Consider the following 17,130-nt stretch of genomic DNA (forward strand, 5'->3'; position numbering starts at 1 on the left):
GCAGGGCTAGGTACGGGGGAGGAATGGAGTCCCAAGGCGGGGGGGCCCAACAGGCCGAGCCCTCTGCCATGGTGGGGGGCACAGCCCAGACTACAGTGGCCGCAGAGGGGCACGCAGCCAGGGGGGAGCACATAACCCCACTCCAGAGCTGGCCCAGCTACATGACACGGGTGCCCGGCCCCAACTGCAGCCCCCGCCAAGCCCCGGCTGCAGCGAGGTGGGGGCACACGGCCCTGGAAGCTGCAAGGGGGGTGCATGGCTCCCGGTGCAGCCACTGGGTAGGGGCGCGCAGCCTCAGCTGCAGCCCCTGGTGAAAGCCACGGGGCTGGAGTGCACAGCCCTGGCTAAAGCCCTCAGGAAGCCTGGGACACTGCAGGGCTGGGGCGTGCGGCCCCTGCCAAACCCCCACCAAGCCCAGGACTCTGGACACCGCGGGGTTGGGGCGCATGGACCCTGCCAAGCCCAGGACGCTGCGGGGCTAGGGCGCATGGCCCCGGCTGCAGCCCCTGGCAGAAGCCGCGGGGCTGAGGTGCACAGCCCCGGCTGCAGCCCCCTGCCAAGCCTGGGACACCTTGGGCCTGGGGTGCGTGTCCCCCGCCAAGCCCAGGAGTCAGAAATCTGCGAGGCTGGATTGCGTGGCCCTGGATGCAGCCTGTAGTGGAAGCTACGGGCTGAGGCACAGGGCCCCAGCTGGAGCCCCCGCCAAGCCTGGGAAGCCGTGGGGCTGAGGCGCACGGGCCCCGGCTGCAGCCCTCAGCAGAAGCCGTGGGGCTGGGGCTGCAGGGTCCTGGCTCCTCCTCATGAAGCCCTAGAAGTCATGGAGGTCCGGTAAAGTCACAGATTCTGTGACTTTACCGGATCTCCATGACTAAATCGTAGCCTTAGTTATAGATTTTTTTTATGTGCCTTTAATTTATTGATATCAGGTATTGCTTTAAGTCTCTTTTTTCCCTCCATCAAACTAGATTCTTCCCTTGCTCCCCTGTTTTTGGTATTGTTTTTTTGCACTTTTTTGCTTCCTATTATGTCTGCAGATTGCTTCTAATCATTGGACAGTGGTGAAGGGCACACTTGATTCTTTTCCCAGCAACACGGAGGAAGTATATCTATTCGTAACCTGAGATGGGCTACGTAACTTTTCGTGCCTTGGTTTCCCCATCTGTAAAATCATTACAGCTATCTTGCTAGGCTTAATTACTGTTTTTAAAGTGCTTCGACATGCTTGACGAAAGATGCTGTGGAAGTACAGTGTGTTATCGGTCTCCAAAAGATGTTTAGTTTTCAGTGTACTTGGAAGAAGAAGAATTCTAAATGTGCCTCTTGCTTAGCAAAATGTAGAGCTGTTGTGGTACTGGGCCAACCTTGTAAAATGACTTTTGTCGTGAATAGTGTCCTTAGGAGTATTAAGTACAGAAGAATCTCTTTGAAGCTAAAATCAATAAACTTATTTAATTGATGTTATTAGTTTGGAGCTGTTTACTTGGAGATAGAAAGTCACAGCATTCAGAGACCCTAAGGGTATGTCTACAGTGCAATTAAAAATCTGTGACTGGCCTGTGTCAGCTGACTTGGGCTTCTGGGATTTGGGCTAAAGGGCTGTTTAATTATAGTGTAGACATTCAGGCTCGGGTTGGAGCCTGGGCTCTAGGACTCTGCGGGGGGACAGGGTCTAAGAACTCAGGCTGCATCTCAAGCTGGAACATCTACACTGCAATTAAACAGCTTCTTAGCCCAAGCATGGCAAGCCCAAGTCAGCTGGCATGGGCCAGCTGCAAGTGTCTAATTGCAGTGTAGACATGCCCGAAATGTTTTCTTCTGAGGTGATTAACATGCAGGTAGCCAGTGTTTGTAAAATATGACCCTGGTAGTTAGCTCTTGTCTTATGTCATCTTGCAAATCATAATTTTAAATTTTCTGATGAATCAATGAGTTGCTGTCTTCCATACCTGCATTTATGTCATTATAATGAAGATAATTTCCTTTAAGTAAAGTAAAAAATCATGTGGACCTTGCAGGTTTCCAGCACACGCTGTAGGTGTTTGTTACACTCTTGTACTCACCATATAGGGTTGTTTATCTTGGCTTGATGATAACTCACTAACATTAATGACATATCAATTTATTTTTTCAGATGATTGCCTCATTTAATTTTATTAAGACTTTCCCATGAATGTTCATGCCACTAAATACCAACTATTAGCATGGGATAAGGTAGGTGAAGTAATATATTTTAATGGACGAACTTTTGCAAGCTTTTGAGCTTAGCAGTACACTGCTTCAGGTAGGGGGAAGGTAACCAGAGTGTCCAAGCTAAATACAAGCTGGGGCAAATTGTTAAGCATAAGAGGTTCACACATGCTGTAGATGACCACTTACAATGAAGTGGGCAGGTAAGAATTAACGGGCAGTAGAATGTGTTACAAATCGTTTTAATGAGCCATAAAACCAGTGTCTTGGTTAAGTCCATGGTTATGTCGACACTGGAATAGAAGACCCAGGGCATGGCCACTGCTGGCCTAGGTCAGCTGACTTGGGCTCACAGGGCTTGGGCTGCAGATCTCAAAATTGTAGTGTAGTTGTTCGGGCTTGGGTTGGAGTCCGGGCTCTGAGACACACCCCTCTCATGGGGTTTCAGAGTGCGGACTGCAGCCTGAGCTCAAACGTTTACACTGCAATTTTGAGACCTTCATCCCAAGACCCATGAGCCCAAGTCAATTGACCTGGGCTCTAAAACTCAGTGCCACAGGTTTTTTATTGCAGTGTAGAGGTACCCTTAGAAAGCCTTTGACAAGGTCCCTCACCGAAGGCTCTAAGCAAAGTAAGCTGTCATGGGATAAGAGGGGAAGGTCCTCTCATGGATCGGTAATTAGTTAAAAGATAGGATTCAAAGGGTAGGAATAAATGATCAGTCCTATTCAACAGTAAACAGTGAGGTGGCAAAATTTGCAGATGATACAGGCAGACTGCATTGAGCTACAAAAGGATCTTGCAAAACTGGGTGACTGGGCAACAAAATGGCAGATGAAGTTCAGTGTTGATAAATGCAAAGTAATGCACATTGGAAAATGTAATCCCAACTATACATATAAAATGATGGGGGTCTAAATTAGCTGTTAGTACTCAAGAAAGAGATCTTGGAGTCATTGTGGATAGTTCTCGGAAAACATCCATTCAATGTGTAGTGGCAGTCAAAATGAACAATGTTGGGAATCATTAAGAAAGGGATAGATAATAAGACAAAAATATCATATTGCCTCTATATAAATCCATGGTACGCCCACATCTTGAAGACTGCGTGCAGATGATATCGCTCCATCTCAAAAAAGATATATTGGAATTGGAAAAGGTTCAGAAAAGGGCAACAAAAATGATTAGGGATATGGAACGGCTTCTGTATGAGGAGAGATTAATAAAACTGGGACTTTTCAGCTTGGAAAAGAGATGACTAAGGAGGTCTATAAAATCATGACTGGTGTGGAGAAAGTAAATAAGGAAGTGTTATATACTCCTTCTCATAATACAAGAACAAGGGGTCACCAAATGAAATTAATAGGCATCAGGTTTAAAACAAACAAAAGGAAGTATTTTTTCACACAACACAGAGTCAATCTGTGGAACTCTTTGCCAGAGGATGTTGTTAAGGCCAAGACACTAACAGGGTTCAAAAAAGAACTAGATAAGTTCATGGAGGATAGTTCCATCAATGGCTAGTAGCCAGCATGGGCAGGGATGGTGTCCCTGGTCTCTGTTTGCCAGAAGCTGGGAATGGGTGACGGGGGATGGATCGCTTGATGATTACCTGTTCTGTTCATTCCCTCTGGGACACCTGGCATTGGCCACTGTTGGAAGCCAGGATACTGGACCTTTGGTCTGACCCAGTATGGCTGTTCTTATGTTCTTAACCCTCAGTTATCAAAAACACTTTCAAAAATAGTCTCAAAAATTTAGGCCTGGGAACTTCCTGGGAAGTTGGTAAGAAATGAGTGTTCAGTACCTCCCAGGATTAGGTTCTTATTTTGTTACCACTGACCATTTTCTTTGCATTTCAATGACACATCTCTTCCCCCTACCCAGCCTATTTAAAGTATATTGATGTGGTGAATTTTGCCTCTCAGGATGGGAGAAGAGATGGGCCTTGTGTATTACATTGACTTGTATGCTATTTAATGTATAATGGTATATAAATTTATAAGATTTTAAGTATTACCATATATTGTAATTATTTTATTTTTTTAAACATTAAATAAAGGTGGGCCTGAGTTGAAAGCTTTTTTTGTACCTGAACATTCCCAAAGCTTGGATCTGGGAATCTGGTTTGGGGCTGGATTGTCTAATAAGACAACATAATATAAACATTCATCTTCTGTAAATCAAAAAACTTTGCAGAGAACCCATGTAGAAATCAGAAAGAAATTAGAAAGATTTGGTGCATTTATGGAAGCAGTGTTGTTTAGTATTTAGAGCTACAGACTGAGAGTCAGGAGACCTGAGTTATACTCCCAGTTCTGCCTCAGATTCATTATGTGACATTTTGCAAATTCTAGATTTCATTCCTGCCTTCTCAGTTTCTGCATGTATGAAATGGGGATAGTGATTTATGGCTGTATAAGAAAACCGTGGATTAAAGCTGCTGTATAAGTGCAAAATATTATCATTGGTTTAAGTAAAGCTCTTAGGCTGCTAATGTATTGCAATCATGGAGTTAAAAAGAAGACCTTTTGAAAAGTCAGGGAGTTTGCTTGCATTAATGTATCCAGTAGTTATCACATTATTCCAAAACCTTGCTATATCAGTTCGTTGTCTTCTAAAACAATGTAGATTACATGATTGACTGCTAAGATGTACACAATTCTTCAACAACATAGTGTTATTTTTATAAACACTATTTTATAACCCAAAACTATGCTAGGTGCTTCTCAGAAAACTTGGAAAGACACGCTTCCTGCCCAAAAGAGTGTGTAATACGAATTTAAGATGTGACAAACCGTAAAGCAGCATAAGGTAGTGGTAGTGCTGGTACTCAGTTTAAGTATATGCATATCTTAGTAGTTCAATAAAAATACATAGGGAAGGAGAAATGTGAATATAATTTAATCACTAGCCATAAGCATCAAGGAAGAGATGATTAATTTTAGTTAAATTAATATAAAGGAAAGAGAGAGTAGGAGGCAGCCTGGAAAAAAGATGAGGTCTTCATTGAAGAAGTGGACAAAGAGGTTGTCAAAGCTGGAGGAGAAAAGGGATGGATGGCTTGATGAAATAAACGGTTTTAAAAGACATTTGATATAGTAGAAGTTGCATGTACAACATTGAGAATTTATCATGAAGATGATGTCTGAATAGAAAGACTAAAAAAACTATGTTGAATACTTGATGTGAGGAGTCTGAAGAAATATGTCTAATGAAAATTAAATAAAGCAAAATTACTAAAATAGCTCTAAAGCATCTTTCATCTGAAGGTCTCAATGTACTTTACCAGGACTTATTAAAACTTGCAACACACTGTTTGACAGATGAGACTGAAAACAGACACAGGACTTGTCTAAGTGACTTGTCCAAAGTCTGTGGAAAGATGGGAAGAGAACAGAGATGTCCTGACTCCAGTAATCTGCTTCAACTACTGGAAGTTAACACTTCTCTAGATTAAACAATAAATACTAAATATGAGTTTATGCCTCATTGAAAACTTTTGAAATCTATTTAAAGGCTGTTGTGCCTAAGAAATGGTACTTTTTCCTACATTTTTTTTCTGCCCCCCTTCTTAAAAATTCTTTCTAGTGATAGCTGCATTTAAAACTATACACCTCTATCCCGATATAACGTGACCTGATATAACACGAATTCGGATATAATGCGGTAAAGCAGTGCTCTGGGGTGGGGTGGGGGTGGGGCGGTGCTGCGCACTCCAGTGGATCAAAGCAAGTTTGATATAACGCAGTTTCACCTATAACGCGGTAAGATTTTTTTGGCTCCTGAGGACAGCGTTATATCGAGGTAGAGGTGTATTTGTTTTGAGTTTTTCTCTCTGCCTATGATCACATGAACTCCTAATTCCTTCTTTGTGGTGATCATTTTGTTGCTGTAGTGACAATTATGTTGTTACAAATGGGATTATGATTTCACGTTGTTAACCTGAAGCAGGTGATCTTGTAAGAAACACAAATCTTGGATTTTATGTCAACTTCTATATTTAATAGAAAACAGGAATCTCCTTCCCACTACATCTGTCCACCTCTTCCTATAAAGAGAGAAAATAGAGGCAAAACTATTTCTATGTAGAATGTTTTTCATGAGGCATCAGTTGCTTCTTTAAAGTTCTTGCATATACCCATAGAGCAGAGAAATGTATACTGTGTTGCATCTTAAAGAGGAACTAACTATTTTTATGTGCCTGTTTTTTCTTTAATTGTTTCGACTGGTTTATGCTTCCAGAGTTGTCAGCATTTGCTGTAATAGTCATCTTCCCTTCACATTTTTATTGCAGTCAAAAACCCTGATCCATCATAGTTTGCACACTTCTTAATCGCCACTCTGACATATATATATTTTTGGGCAATTAGAGATGTTCAAGTTTGTTCATATTTCAATGACTGGATTTTATAATACAAGTGTGGTTACATTCAGATTTGTCCTTTTCCCCGTTCCCCAGATTTCAGTACATCAATGGCAGATTCATCCAGTGATTCAGACAACTTTCTTCGTGGTCGTGTAGGAAGGCGAGGCCCTCTAAGAGCCACCCACAGCAGAGCCCGAAACCATGGGGCTGGAGATGTTACAGAGAAGATTCATACCTTAGCAAGCACTTTACAGGTTGTTAGACAATGATCAGATGCTGTGCAAACAGGATAACTTATGTTTGTGTAAAAGAAAGTGCCCAATTTTTCTGAATGAGGTGGTCTAAAGTGCTGTGGTAATGGGAAACATTACTTGCCATTTACCAACTGTAAAAAGTATTTGGGAAATAAAGCATGACATGTCTGCATTTACAGTGAGTATTTTACTGCTATTTCTTACAGCAACATGGAAGCTTGATAAAATATTGTTAGAAATGACTCGTTTAAACCATTGAAAGATCTGATAATGTCTCATTCAGTTACGAAGTTGGCAAAATGCTTGCGAACAGAGCAATCTTTTTTTTTTTTTTTTTTAAATTAACTGCAGAATTCCCACAGGATGCATTAGCTCTTTGGGGCAGTGACTGTCATTTTGTTCTGTGTTTGTACATTGCCTAGCACAATGGGGTCCTGGGAGTCCTAGGTGTTATCACAATATAAATTAAAAAAAAACAAATTACAGACAGTGTGAAGACAAAGATCCCTTCCCCACAGATCTGATAATCTGAATAGATAATGTTCAGACGAAGGATCATGGACAGGCTAGAATGCAAAAAAGAGTGCATGTCACTTGTTTGGATGACTTTTGGGGGCAATGGCTTCTCTGTGGGCAAAAGTAATTCTGTACAATTGGCATTGTGGGGTTCCATGTTTTATGTATCCCTGACTCCAGCTCAAACTTGCTCAGTTTGCAAGGTAAGACTGCTTTCTAGCTGACAGCCCTGCAGACTCACCTTGAGCTCTGAGTCAAGCTGGGTTCTTTCCTTCTTAATGCATCCGTCACCAGCAATAAAAATGAGGGTGCGAGTTGGCCTGCCATGCTGTATCTTTGCTACTGGTGATGCTGAGAAGGAAAGAACCCACAGTGAGTTTGCTGAGTTGTAACTTAGAAAAGAAAAATCTTGAACACAGAGTAAACTTGAGCTGGAATAAGTGAGATACAACACTGCAGTTTTAATTCTGAGATGAAGAAAGATCCTGATTTAGGTGCACTGTGTTCATTTTGAGTAATGAATTAAGACTTAATATTTTAGTGTGAAGTATGCATTGTCCTCATTTTGCAGATGGGGGAACTGAGGCATTGAGAGTGAAGTGAATTCCAGCACTGAATAGAATCCAGATCTCTTGACTCCAGTCTTATGCCATAACTAGAAGATCACACTTCCTTTTTACTTGACAATGTCTTATATTTTTATGTAGCCACTGAGCCAGACAATATAACAAAAATACCAGTATATATTTTCAGTTTATTCAGAGTGACTGCCCATAGCTTCAAGCTCTCTCTTACTTATTTGGTGAGCTTGACAGGTAGCTTAAGCTCTTTGCCTCAGCTTACTCATGTGTAAAATACAGATAATGATTAAGGCTGCGTGTCTGTCACGGAGGTAACGGAAGTCATGGATTCTGTGACTTCCCATGACCTCCGTGACTTCTGCAGCAGCTGATGCAGCTGCCTCCGGGGCTGCCGCACTGACCGCTGTTGGCGCAGTCTTGGGCCACTGCACTCCCCTCCCCCCAGCAGCAGCAGTTCGGGTGTGGGAGGGGACTCAGGGCTGGGGCAGGAGGTTGGGGTGCGGGTCGGCGCTTACTTGGGGGGGCTCCCCGGAAGCGGCCGGCATGTCCCTGCAGCTCCTAGGTGGAGGGGCCAGGAGGCTCTGCGTGCTGCTCCTGCCTGCAGGCATGGCCCTGTAGCTTCTATTGGCTGCGGTTCCTGGTCAGTGGGAGCTGCAGAGCCAGCGCTTGTGGCAGGGGCCGCGCACAGAGCCCCCCGGCCTTCCCTCCCCATAGGAGCTGCAGGGATATGCCAGCCTCTTCCGAGGAGCTGGGCGGAGCCGGGTAGGGAGCCTGCCATCCCCGCCAACCTTCTCTCCCCCCCCCCCCCCCCCCCAGCACCAGTGGGGGTCCCGGGCCATGTGCTGCTGCCTGCCTCCCCCCAGCACCAGCAGGGTTCTGGGACCACCCCCCCCCCCCCCAGCACTCGCAGCACCCCCGGACTGCTGCTCCAGAGCACCTGCAGCCCTCTGGCCCAAATTTTAGTAAGGGGTATATAGTACAAGTCATGGACAGGTCACGGGCCGTGAATTTTTGTTTACTGCCTGTGACCTGACCATGACTTTTACTAAAAATACCCGTGACTACAATGTTGTCTTAATAATGATACTTTGGAATTTCAATGGGATTGCCATAATATGAGGCTAAATGATTGCTTTAAGGTCCTTGGCTGAAAGGTTTTGATACAGTGTAGGCAAAATTTGGCTGCTTAAACTTAGGCATCTATTGAAAATGATTGGTCTGATTTGTTTTCATAGGTGCTCGGTGTCTCCAGCTCTCACAGACTTCTGTGGGAGTTGTGGGTGCTCAGCCACATTGAAAAGCAGATCACTTATTTAGATGCCTAATGTGAGGCAAAGTATATTAATGGTAAAGCTAACAAAGTAATGCATTTTTGTTTCTTTGGAGAGACGATTTCTAATTTAACATTCTTTTTCCTCAATTTTGTTCTTAAGGATACCAACCGAAACCTGAAACACGTTGACCAGATGCTAGGACAGTACAGAGAATACAACAATGAACAGACTGAAGCTATAGCAACTGTGAGCAACTTTCAATGTAACCTTAAGCCTCTTCCTCCTGTATTATTATATAACCAGTTGAAAATTGGTGTCTAGCAATGGGCAAGCTAGCGAGAGATTTAAACAGTATAAATCAATCTTTAATAGTCTTCTGTACTACCACCTTTTGAAATTGATAAAGTTTCTGAATGAGATTAGCAACAAGGAGTCCGGTGGCACCTTAAAGACTAACAGATTTATTTGGGCATAAGCTTTTGTGGGGAAAAAAAAACCTCACTTCTTCACATACATGGAATCTGAAGAAGTGAGTTTTTTGACCCACGAAAGCTTATGCCCAAATAAATTTGTTAGTCTTTAAGGTGCCGCCGGACTCCTTGTTGTTTTTGTGGATACAGACTAACACGGCTACGCCCTGATACTTGACACCATGAATGAGATTAGAACACTTTTAGTACTGGTTGGCCCAGTCTTCTTTGTGGTCCCTTTAGGAAATGGCTGAAGGGCGAAATTCACCACGGTTCAGAGGGCCCACACAAGGCCCTATACATGACTTAAGCCTCTGACATGGAATGGTGCTTAAATGTGGTACACAGGGTATTTTGCAAGCCTTTGCCCCAGAGTGAACTTAATCAGAAATGAATGGGATGATATTTAATTGTAGAGTAAAACAGGAGATGGATAGTGTTACGGATGAACAAATTGGTTGGTACTCGGGGAGCTATCAAGTTTGAGATGTTAAAGTCAGAGATTTATTGAAACTGAATCCTGTGGTATGAAAGGAAATGTGGAAAATGTACTGTTTTGCTTGAAAATTGGCCTAATATTTGAGTACTCTGGGGTATATATTCATTTAATTCAATAATACAACTTCTGTAATTTGTGTAAACTCTAGTGAAATATGCCCTTCAGTGCTCAGTTGTACTATACCAAATAAAACTGCACAATACAGATAAGTAGAATATTTAAAGAAATTAAATTTAAATATTTAAATTATGTGAATTTCCATACTTATACATTGTAATGTAGAATTACCTGCTATTTTTCTTCTGAAAAAGCAGTAGGAAAATTTTATTCTATCCTAGTAATTGGGAATATAACTATCTCAGTTGGGAAGCATAGATGTCTTCAATACTAATACTCTGATTTAGAAGATAAACTTGAGTACTTGTGCCTTTGCAGATCGATATATATAATTTAATTGCTGATTTTTACTCTTAACATTTCTCTTGGACATGGGAGACATAAATGTAGGTTCACGATTGGGTTTTATTAGTTTTCACTATTTTACTAATGATGAAATTAATTCAGGTTTTTTTTAAAGACACTAACTTTTCAGAGAGTAGAAAAACATGATAGGCTTATTTACTCTCAACATACTGGTAGGTGTTCTTTTCAGACAGCTAGAAGTTGAACTGGGTTTTGGCTGAGCATGGCCATGTCAGAATTTTATTTTAGATTCTTTTTTAGGACCTTCTTTTTTAGCATCTGGATGACTGATATCTTTCTGACTTGATTTCTCTTCAAGTTGAGCAATAAAGTTTTGGGACATCTCCTGTTGGAGACTTAGAATACTAAAGTATAGTCTCCACTTTCTATTATTAAAAAAACTTCATCTTCCAAATAGTTCCTGTTCACTTCCCTAAACATAAAAAAATCATCTTCCATCACCTTCACATCCATATTATACTTCCTGTGTACCAATGGTCTGATGCTTTCTTCCTGCCTGCTAGCAGTCTCACTTGTTTATTTTGACATGCTTCTGATTTGCTACCATTTATTTCTCATCCCTGGCTGCCTGAATTCTTGATACAACTGACCCCTCTTATACTGGTTCCAAGCCTGCTGGAACAGTGAGGAAGTTTTTGGTGGGTGATGGGAGGCCATACAAGGGAATTAAACATAGGTGTATTGTGTTGAGACTGTGTCCTCACAAGAGTCCTGCTCTGAATTCTAGCAGCCAGAAATCTACCTTCCAACCCCACAATTACATGTTACCTCCAGGGTATGATCAAGTTTTCAAAATATCTAAGCTGATCTAGGATTCTGCCATCTCTTGTTGAAACTTGAGCAAAGAGTAAAAAAATGGTTTTAACAGTTCTCTCCATTCCTGGATGCTTCTATGAGGGAGGTCAGTCCACTGGGATGAGGGCAGTGTAGCCTATTGGCCGGAGCATGCAGCAGGCCTTGTGGCCGGGTTCAGAGCCATAGTCAGTCATTAGGAGCCAAAACCAATGGTCAAAACCGGAAGTCAGGATCTGGATACCAGAGCCAGGGGGTCGAGCCAGAGTCCGTAGCCAGGAGCTGGAGTCAAGGGTCAAACTGGAGGTCAGGAACTGGAGCAAGCAGGGTAGCAGGCAAGGAGGGGTTCAAGATAGGGGGAAGGACAGAGGCAAGGCTCGATGCAAGCAGGAGCAGTATGAATAAGGTAATGCAGGAGCAGGCCACAGTCATGGAGATGAGTGTTGAGAAGCCACCGAGCTGCAGCTGCTGGCTTAAGAGCCAGCCTGCTGGCCTCTGCAGCCAATCAGGTTGGATGGCTAATCAGGCTGCAGGCCAGATGTACTGATGAGGCTGCCTGGAGACTAGCTCTGCTGCAGGCCCCAATTCCTGACAGGGAGAAATTAGAAGAAGCTTATTACAGCATCCTGCTTTGCATAAAGATACTGTAATTGGCATCCTTCTATTTTGCGTGTCTTCAGTTGTTCAGGGGAAGTTTGATTATCAACAATTAGCTCAGTCATAATATAGGCATGTCTTGATTGTGAGCTTCTCCTACAATGAATGAATTTTAATCCTGGTTTACACTTTATTTCAAAAGGAATCTTTGTTTCTTCCCCTTCATTCTCATCCCTATGTATAAAACATTTGGGTGGGTGAATGAAGGGGGAAATGATGTCTTTTCCTTCCTATGAAGTATTAAGTGTTGGCTACTCTTTGATGCAGGGTAGTAGGCTTGATGGCACAGTGATCCAGTGCAGCAAATCCTATATGTTATGATAGATTTGTTTTTTGCAGTGTTCTGCAGTATCCACCAAATATAGTTTCATTATGTAAACCTTATTTACAGCTCATTGGTTTTGTTTAGTTTTTAATAAGGTCAGTCCAGAGTTCTTCCTGAACAACTGACTGTCTTCCATGCCCATCTCTTGAAACTCAACATTTTGCAGTCTATTTGGAAAGAACTCCATATGTTTGTCAGTGACTGAGAGGAATGGTGGCAAAAGGTAGCCACAGTGCACTACCTAGATGATTGTCCTAAATATATTTCAGAAACTGGATTTGTCTGTCAGCTCATGATGCTCAACTTGACTACGAAAATGCATGTTAATGGCTCCCCAAGATGCTTCTTCTGTAGCTGTAGTGAAGAAGATAGCCAGGAAGGATTGCAGCCAGTTCTGGATGCAAGACACATTTAGCAAAGACAAAGCTGACCAGGAACAATTAAATGGGGAAAAGCGAGACTCTGTAAAAACCCTAGTTCTTTCCTGTCTCTAGTTTCCTCAGCATGATTGAATCTGGTTCCTTCTAGCTAGTGAAAACATTAGACCTGATGTCACTATTGTCACATAAGAAGAGACAGTGTTCACTGGCAGGTAGGAGACTTGAGTTTCATTCCTGGTTCTAAGCCTACTTGCTGTGTGGCCTCTAGCTAGATCAGGGATGGGTTTGCTTACCCTTATGTGTCTAATAGCCGCTGGAGTTTTCATTATTCTTATGTGAAAGTCTGCCTTTGTCTTTTCTTAGCTATCAAGTTCCAATTCTTGCCTCTTTCTCTTTTGCCTGTGTAGAATTCAGATGTTAGTAACTTAAACAATCACTTGTGCTTTGAATCTCATGTGAGAACCAATGTTTTTGTCTCAGGACAGTCTTAAAATAAGTTTGCTTTTCTTGTAAAGATATGTTTAAAGGTTTTTGTTCCTGCTACTACTGTCACTTTAAGAACTTAAACCATATATATCCATCTCTGTTACTTTTTTAAATAATAGCTGTTCTCAAAACTGAGTGCCTATATTTCAAATATCCTTTTATTGTGGTGTTCTTTAAAAAAAAGTAAAAGTTTTGGTTGCCACTATACAATTGGAATCCTTCTTTCCGTAGTACACTGTAGTTTAATGAAGTCTTACAGAATCAAGATTTTTCAATCTGACACATGCAACTTACAGCATACATTTTTTTAAAAAATCCATATCTTTTTGGATGTCCAGTTGTTCTATGACAAGTACCCAGGTCTTCATCTAACAAATCACCAGAATACAAATAGTGTTGTCTTTACCCTTGTCTTGCAAAAACAGCCATTTTATCTGCTAAAGTGAGACAATTGATTAAAAGCATGAACAGATATTAGCTATTAGCTTAATAAATGAGTGACTGGATGAACTACCACTTGTGTTCTGCACCTTGTTCAATAATGTGTGTGTAACTTACTAATGTGTGATTATCTTCATGCCTCTTATGACATCTGGTTTCTTTCAGCATTTCACATAGACTAAGTTGATGTTAAACAGAACGTTTTTAGGAATCTCTCTCTAATTCTTTCTGTAGTTATTTTTAAAGGGATTTTGCTTCTTGTTGCTGTGATGTTGTCTGTTGAGTACTTATATTACCACCTCAATTTCTCTATAGAAACAGTAAAATTAATTTTAATTGGGTGGGGGAGTTCCTTTTTAAAGGTATTCTAGACTCATGCCTCACTTTGACTTGGGATCTTTGACTTTGTGGGACCGCAGAGCAGGAGCACTGAAGCCAGGTGCACCACACTATTTCATCCCATTGGCATAGTTTCCTGTACGTGCCTGTTTTTTGGATTAATTCAGTTTGCTGAGTTACTTTTTGCGTGGTATGCAACTCTATTCATATTCAAAATATATTGGTTGATGATCACTCCATCCAGTCCCAGCTTCCAGCAGTCAGAGGTTTAGGGATAGCCACAGCATGAGATTGCATCTCTGACCATCTTGGCTAATAGCCACTGATGTACCTATCCTCCAGGAACTTATGTAATTATTTTTTGAACCCAGTTATACTTTTGGCCTTCACAGCATCCCCTGGCAATAAGTACCACAGGTTGACTGTGAGTTGTTTAAGTCAGTGGTTTTCAAACTTTTTTTCTGGCGACCCAGTTGAAGAAAATTGTTAATGCCCGCGACCCAACAGAGCTGGGGATGAGGGGTTTGGAGTGTGGGAGGGGCTCAGGGCTGGGGCAGAGGGTTGGGATGTGGGGGTGAGGGCTGTGGGGCAGGGCTGGGAATGAGTGGTTCAGGGCGTTGGAGGGGGCTCTGGCCTGGGGGTGCAGGCTCTGGGGTGGGGCCAGGGATGAGGGGTTTGGGGTGCAGGAAAGGGCTCTGGGTTTGGGGGGGGCTCAGGGCTGGAGCGCGGGGTTGGGGCACAGGCTTATCTCAGGCGGTTCCCAGTCAGCGGCGCAGCAGGTGTGCTAAGGCAGGCTTCCTGCCTGTCCTGGCACCACGGACTGCACTGCACCCCAGAAGCGGCCAGCAGCAGGTCCGACTCTTAGGCGGAGGCTCACAAGCGGTTCCACGTGGCTCTCACCCACAGACACTGACTCTCCTCCCCCCCCCAGCTCCCATTGTCTGGTTCCCGGCCTATGGGAGTGTGGAGCTGGTGCTCGGGGCGGGGGGCAGCGCACAGAGCCCTGTGCCCACTCCTCCCCCTTCCCCCCCCGCCTAGGAGCCGGACCTGCTGCTGGCCACTTCTGGGGCGCAGCGTGGTGTCAGGACAGGTAGGAACTAGCCTGCCTTAGCCGGGCAGCACCGCCGATGAGACTTTTAACGGCCCGGTCAGTGGTGCGGACCAGAGCCGCCACAACCCGGTGCCTTACATTCTGCGACCCAGTACTGGGTCGGGACCCACAGTTTGAAAACCACTGGTTTAAGTATTTCCTTGTGTTTGCTGCCTATTAATTTCATTGGGTGATCTCTGATTCTTGTGATAAGTAAAAGGTGTTTTGAGATGGGGTGACCAGAACTGCATGCAGTATTCAAGGTGTGGGTGTACTATGGATTTATATAGTAGTAGTATGATATTTTCTGTCTTATTATCTATCCGTTTCCTAATGGTTCCTAATGTTCTGTTAGCTTTTATAACTGCTGCTGCATGTTGAGCAGATGTTTTCAGAGAACTATCCATGATAACTCCAAGATCTCTGTCTTAGAATCATAGAATCATAGAATCATAGGATATCAGGGTTGGAAGGGACCTCAGGAGGTCATCTAGTCCAACCCCCTGCTCAAAGCAGGACCAATTCCCAACTAAATCATCCCAGCCAGGGCTTTGTCAAGCCGGGCCTTAAAAACCTCCAAGGAAGGAGACTCTACCACCTCCCTAGGTAACGCATTCCAGTGCTTCACCACCCTCCTAGTGAAATAGTGTTTCCTAATATCCAACCTAGACCTCCCCCACTGCAACTTGAGACCATTGCTCCTTGTTCTGTCATCTGCCACCATTGAGAACAGCCGAGTTCCATCCTCTTTGGAACCCCCCTTCAGGTAGTTGTAGGCTGCTATCAAATCCCCCCTCATTCTTCTCTTCTGGAGACTAAACAATCCCAGTTCCCTCAGCCTCTCCTCATAAGTCATGTGCTCCAGACCCCTAATCATTTTTGTTGCCCTCCGCTGGACTCTTTCCAATATTTCCACATCCTTCTTGTAGTGTGGGGCCCAAAACTGGACACAGTACTCCAGATGAGGCCTCACCAATGTCGAATAAAGGGGAACGATCACGTCCCTCGATCTGCTGGCAATGCCCCTACTTATACAGCCCAAAATGCCGTTAGCCTTCTTGGCAACAAGAGCACACTGTTGACTCATATCCAGCTTCTCGTCCACTGTGACCCCTAGGTCCTTTTCTGCAGAACTGCTACCTAGCCATTCGGTCCCTAGTCTGTAGCTGTGCATGGGATTCTTCCGTCCTAAGTGCAGGACTCTGCACTTGTCCTTGTTGAACCTCATCAGGTTTCTTTTGGCCCAATCCTCTAATTTGTCTAGGTTCCTCTGTATCCGATCCCTACCCTCTAGTGTATCTACCACGCCTCCTAGTTTAGTGTCATCGGCAAACTTGCTGAGAGTGCAGTCCACACCATCCTCCAAATCATTAATAAAGATATTAAACAAAACCGGCCCCAGGACCGACCCTTGGGGCACTCCGCTTGAAACTGGCTGCCAACTAGACATGGAGCCATTGATCACTACCCGTTGAGCCCGACGATCTAGCCAGCTTTCTGTCCACCTTACAGTCCATTCATCCAGCCCATACGTCTTGAGTGGTAACTGCTAACTTAGACACCATCATTTTGTATGTATAGTTGAGATTCATGTTTTCCATTGTGCTTTACTTTGATCTTATAACATTATATTCTATCTGCCATTTTGTTGCCCAGTCAGCTAGTTTCGTGAGATCCCTTTGTAACTCTTCACAGTCAGCTTTGTATTTAACTGTCTTGATTCACTGTCATTTGATCAGTGTCTATAAATATCTACCTACATTGGGAGAGACTTCGTTTTAACAGAAGCTCTTTAATCTAGCATAACAGGATCCAATGGCTGGAAGCTGAAGTTAGTTAAATTCATCTTAAAATAAGGTGAACGTTTTAACAGTGAGAATAATAAACCATTGGAACAACTTACTTAGGTATTCAATGAATTTGCCATAACTTGTACTCTTTAAATCAAAATTGGATGCCTTTCTAAAGGATATACTCTAACTCAGGG

The 17,130-nt window shown here is 43.2% G+C and overlaps 1 protein-coding gene across 1 annotated transcript in view; it reads left to right on the forward strand.

Moving 5' to 3' along the window:
• The first annotated feature begins 6,663 nt into the window (after positions 1 to 6,663).
• Positions 6,664 to 17,130, forward strand: part of CEP128 (centrosomal protein 128) — a 421,445-nt gene continuing 410,978 nt past the window's right edge. The window contains exons 1-2 of the mRNA XM_065403283.1: positions 6,664 to 6,810; positions 9,341 to 9,427. Of these exons, the coding sequence (XP_065259355.1) occupies positions 6,664 to 6,810; positions 9,341 to 9,427 (234 nt within the window). The remainder of the gene's footprint in view (positions 6,811 to 9,340; positions 9,428 to 17,130) is intronic.

Source organism: Emys orbicularis, chromosome 4, assembly GCF_028017835.1.
Source record: "Emys orbicularis isolate rEmyOrb1 chromosome 4, rEmyOrb1.hap1, whole genome shotgun sequence".
In the NCBI taxonomy this organism is placed as follows: Eukaryota; Metazoa; Chordata; order Testudines; family Emydidae; genus Emys; species Emys orbicularis.